Source organism: Buceros rhinoceros, unplaced genomic scaffold (assembly GCF_000710305.1).
Source record: "Buceros rhinoceros silvestris isolate BGI_N320 unplaced genomic scaffold, ASM71030v1 scaffold16715, whole genome shotgun sequence".
Lineage (NCBI taxonomy): Eukaryota > Metazoa > Chordata > Aves > Bucerotiformes > Bucerotidae > Buceros > Buceros rhinoceros.
The window spans coordinates 3,654-7,026 of record NW_010411302.1 but is presented as its reverse complement, the minus strand read 5'-3'; the positions used below and the strand labels follow the sequence as shown (position 1 = coordinate 7,026).

General features: G+C 49.3%; 1 protein-coding gene across 1 annotated transcript in view; it reads left to right on the top strand.

Annotated features, from left to right (window-relative positions):
• Nucleotides 1-1,866, top strand: part of UHRF1BP1 (UHRF1 binding protein 1) — a gene marked incomplete at its 5' end in the record, with an annotated part of 16,341 nt that extends 14,475 nt beyond the window's left edge. The window contains 2 exons of the mRNA XM_010135977.1: nucleotides 304-419; nucleotides 1,741-1,866. Coding sequence (XP_010134279.1) covers nucleotides 304-419; nucleotides 1,741-1,866 — 242 coding nt within the window. The remainder of the gene's footprint in view (nucleotides 1-303; nucleotides 420-1,740) is intronic.
• Nucleotides 1,867-3,373: the final 1,507 nt, after the last annotated feature.

Here is a 3,373-nt window from a genome sequence, read left to right as displayed (position 1 = left end):
GCCTCCCTAGTTCTTGCTGCTTTTGGTGTTTTGTTTACCCAGCAAACTTAATACCTCAGGCAGAACGAGTTAATACCTAAAGCAATGACCCGGCAGCCTGAATTCATTGCTGATGTTTCCTGAGCTCACACAGTCAGGACAGATTACTGCTTCTTCCCTTAATTTCTCCAGTTTGAAATGGGAACGAGATCCCCCCACCTCATTTAAAAAGAGAAAAAAAAAAAAGTTAAAGTTACTCTTTTTGTGCTGAGAAACCCCATTATAGAAATGTCCCCACTGAGTGTTTTCTGTGCTGCTTCCCAGCTCTGCGAGGGGAGGGCTCACCGGAACAGGAGAAACCTGTGTCGGTCCTTCAGGAGCAGAAGGCCTCAGTGCAGTGTGTCTCAGCAGCCCCAGCAGCAGGAACACGTGGACTGCAGGTGAGTCACTGCTGCCTGGTCTGGCTGGACAACTCTGTAGCTGGCAGGAGGCTGGAAAAATGTCTTGTGTCTTCCTGAGTCTGCAGCGACTGGTGGGTGCAGTGAGCTGCAGATAGGGAGGGCACACAACAGCAGCCGTGCTGGCTCAAACAGCCGTTCTGAGCAAGAGTGATACCATGCACAGCATAAACTCTCTTGTTCCCTGTCAGAAATCTGTTTGTCCTTCTGATTGGGTCCGTCTTCCTGCTGTGCCCAGTTCCTTGTCAGAAAAACAGAAACCATGAGGTTCCCACAAAGAAATGTTTTATCAGAGTAGAGTGAGTCTCACAGCCAGGGAGTTTCCGGTTGCTTGAAGTTTCTCCTAGTCAGTTTGTATTTGCTTTCCATCTGATCCACACTGGGATTGAGGCGACCAGTTTGGTTTTAAATACATAGTGTTCTCTTAATTATACTGCCTGTGTGATGCCAGGTCTGCTTGGTAAACTGATCCCTTGCTATGGAAAATATATATTAAGGGAGTAGAGTGGCTGAGTAGATACAGGCCTGGACTGGGGCTTTGGATTCTCTTCATTACTGGTGACACATCACTTCATTTCTCAGCTTCCTCTTTTCCACTTAGTGCAGAGACTTTCCTTTCTCCCCGTTCCTAGCATCTTGTGAAACCCAGCCTTGACCAGGACTGGAGCACATAAACCTCACAGCTTCAGTTTATCTCCTGAAGTTATTGAACTGAATAGGAATAAGTGCATGGACTGAAGTCTGGAGTAAAAATATTTCTGAGAGCCCAAGTTAAAAGCCATGCTGTGCCCTGAAGCTGTGGTGGGATCTCACTGGCAGTGTCTGAGGACAGGATCCACTTTGGTCACCTAACAAGCAGTAGGAATGCCAGACATCTGCTTGCTCTAGCTATCACCTTAATCCGAAATCTTCAGAGCACCCCTTATAAAACAACCATGCACATCAGAGCCCAATTCTTTTTTTCCTGCTTTCCTTGTAGTTATCTTTACAGGAAAAAACTTGCCCACTGCAAGTCTTGTTACTATGCCTAGAAATGTGAAGGGAGAAAAGTCCTTAGCCAGCCAAGCCTGGCAGCCGAGCTGGCTCTAATCACAGCTGTGGAGGGCAGCAGGCGCTGGTTGGCAGCTATTTCTGCAGCTCCATCTGGGTGATGTTGTCAGTGCTGTGTAGTGTCATTCACCTTAAAAGCTCCTGGTTTAGTTTTCCCCTTTGAGGAGGGGGGATCAGATCTGGATGCTCAGATCTGCCCTGCTGCTCACCCTGGAAACTCTTGGTGTGTCTGTTCTCTGTTTGTCTCCTGTAGTTAACGGAAGTGCCAGAATTGCAGAGGGAGCTTCAGACCATGAAAATAGCCCTGGCAGAGGCCAACATGGACAAGGCTCGCCTTCTGCAGGAGATTAGGAAGTACAATCCCCTCTTCCAGCTTTGACAGTGGAGGTGCGGGCTGCAGCTGCCCAGGAGGAGTGGAGACCATCACCAGCACTAAGGCGGCTACTTTGACAATATCGCTGCTAAACGGGTCAACCTCCTGGAGATGGATCACCTTGAAGAACAGAAACCAACCGGGACTGCAAAATGAACTCGAAAGAGGAAGAAAGGAAGGTCTGGCTGAGCAGCTGGGAAGGAGTGAGGAAGGGTTATCTTTTTGCAGGCACTTTCCCCTGTCCTGGCAGCATGGTGCTGCCCTGTCTCTGCACCAGGGCTGTGGTCAGCCTACAAACAGATGGTCAGAAGTTGGGGGGGACACTCCCTGTCCGTCGGTGGTAGTGACAGGGTCCTTTCAGCCTTCACCTCTCCTGCTACCATCTAGAGATGGTGTGTGTTGAGATTTCTACTTCCTTTACCTTCCTGGTTGTGTTCGTGTCCAATTATGTGCCAGAGAACATGGCAAAAGGAGCATGGTTACTTGACCACCCCAGGAGCGGCAGAGGATGGGTTTGGCAGAAGGCCGCGCTCGGAGCTCTGGCATGAGAGGACATGGGCTATCACCTGAAAAATGGCAACGTAGGAGTCAGAGGGTGTGGGAGATGCAGAAGGGATTTCCCCCTGTGGAGCGAGGGGGCTGCAGCTCACTATTCCCTCAAGAACAGGGTCGGGAGAGTAAAGAAACTCCTTCCCCCTTCTTTTTCCACCAGTAAATTGTTGTGTCAAGACAGAATCGGTAGAATGTTACACTTAGTCTAGTTCACTCCTGCTTAATCCTGCAACATTTGGCTTAATTGATGGAGAAACACAAAGGAATTAATTTATTTCATTACAAATCACCATTTAAGCTTTCCTTAATTTTACTGTTGAAGAACAGGCGTGAAGGAAGTTGGCTCATCACAGAATGAGGTGACCTGTGCATTTTCTTTGGGATGCTGCTGTCCTTAAACCACTGTGTGCCAGTTTCACCAGTGGAGAGAGGGAGAGCAGTACTGGCCGCATGAGGAAATCGCTGTCTGCGTTCCTACACGGTGGTGTGTTATCTTTGAACAGGGACATTGGTGTGTGAGTGAGCAGGTGGTGCTGACCAGGCCCCCTTGGGTGGAGGTGACACTATTAACTGCTTGCTGTGGGGTGGGGATGAAGCCGTAGCTGCTGGGCTGAGACTGTTTTGTACTTCCACCTCTTCTGGAACTGCTTCCCTGAAGAGAAAGAAGTCTCTGGTCAGGGACTGACTTGACTTACACAGAAACGGCCTCAACAAAGGTGGAGGGTAGAAAGAACCCCCTAGTAACACCAAGTAAACACTAATTTAAAAAGGTAAAAAGGAAATGTCGTTTATGACCTGCGAGAATCCAGCCCACTCCTGAGCACACACCGGCGTGTGGTCTCTGTGCTCTCCCAGTCCAGGCAGTACATGGGCAACATGCTGCAGCAGGAAGCGGCTGTAAGGGACGGTTGTGAAGGGAGATGCTGTTCCAGAGTGTCCTGACACAGGAGGGGGTGACTCG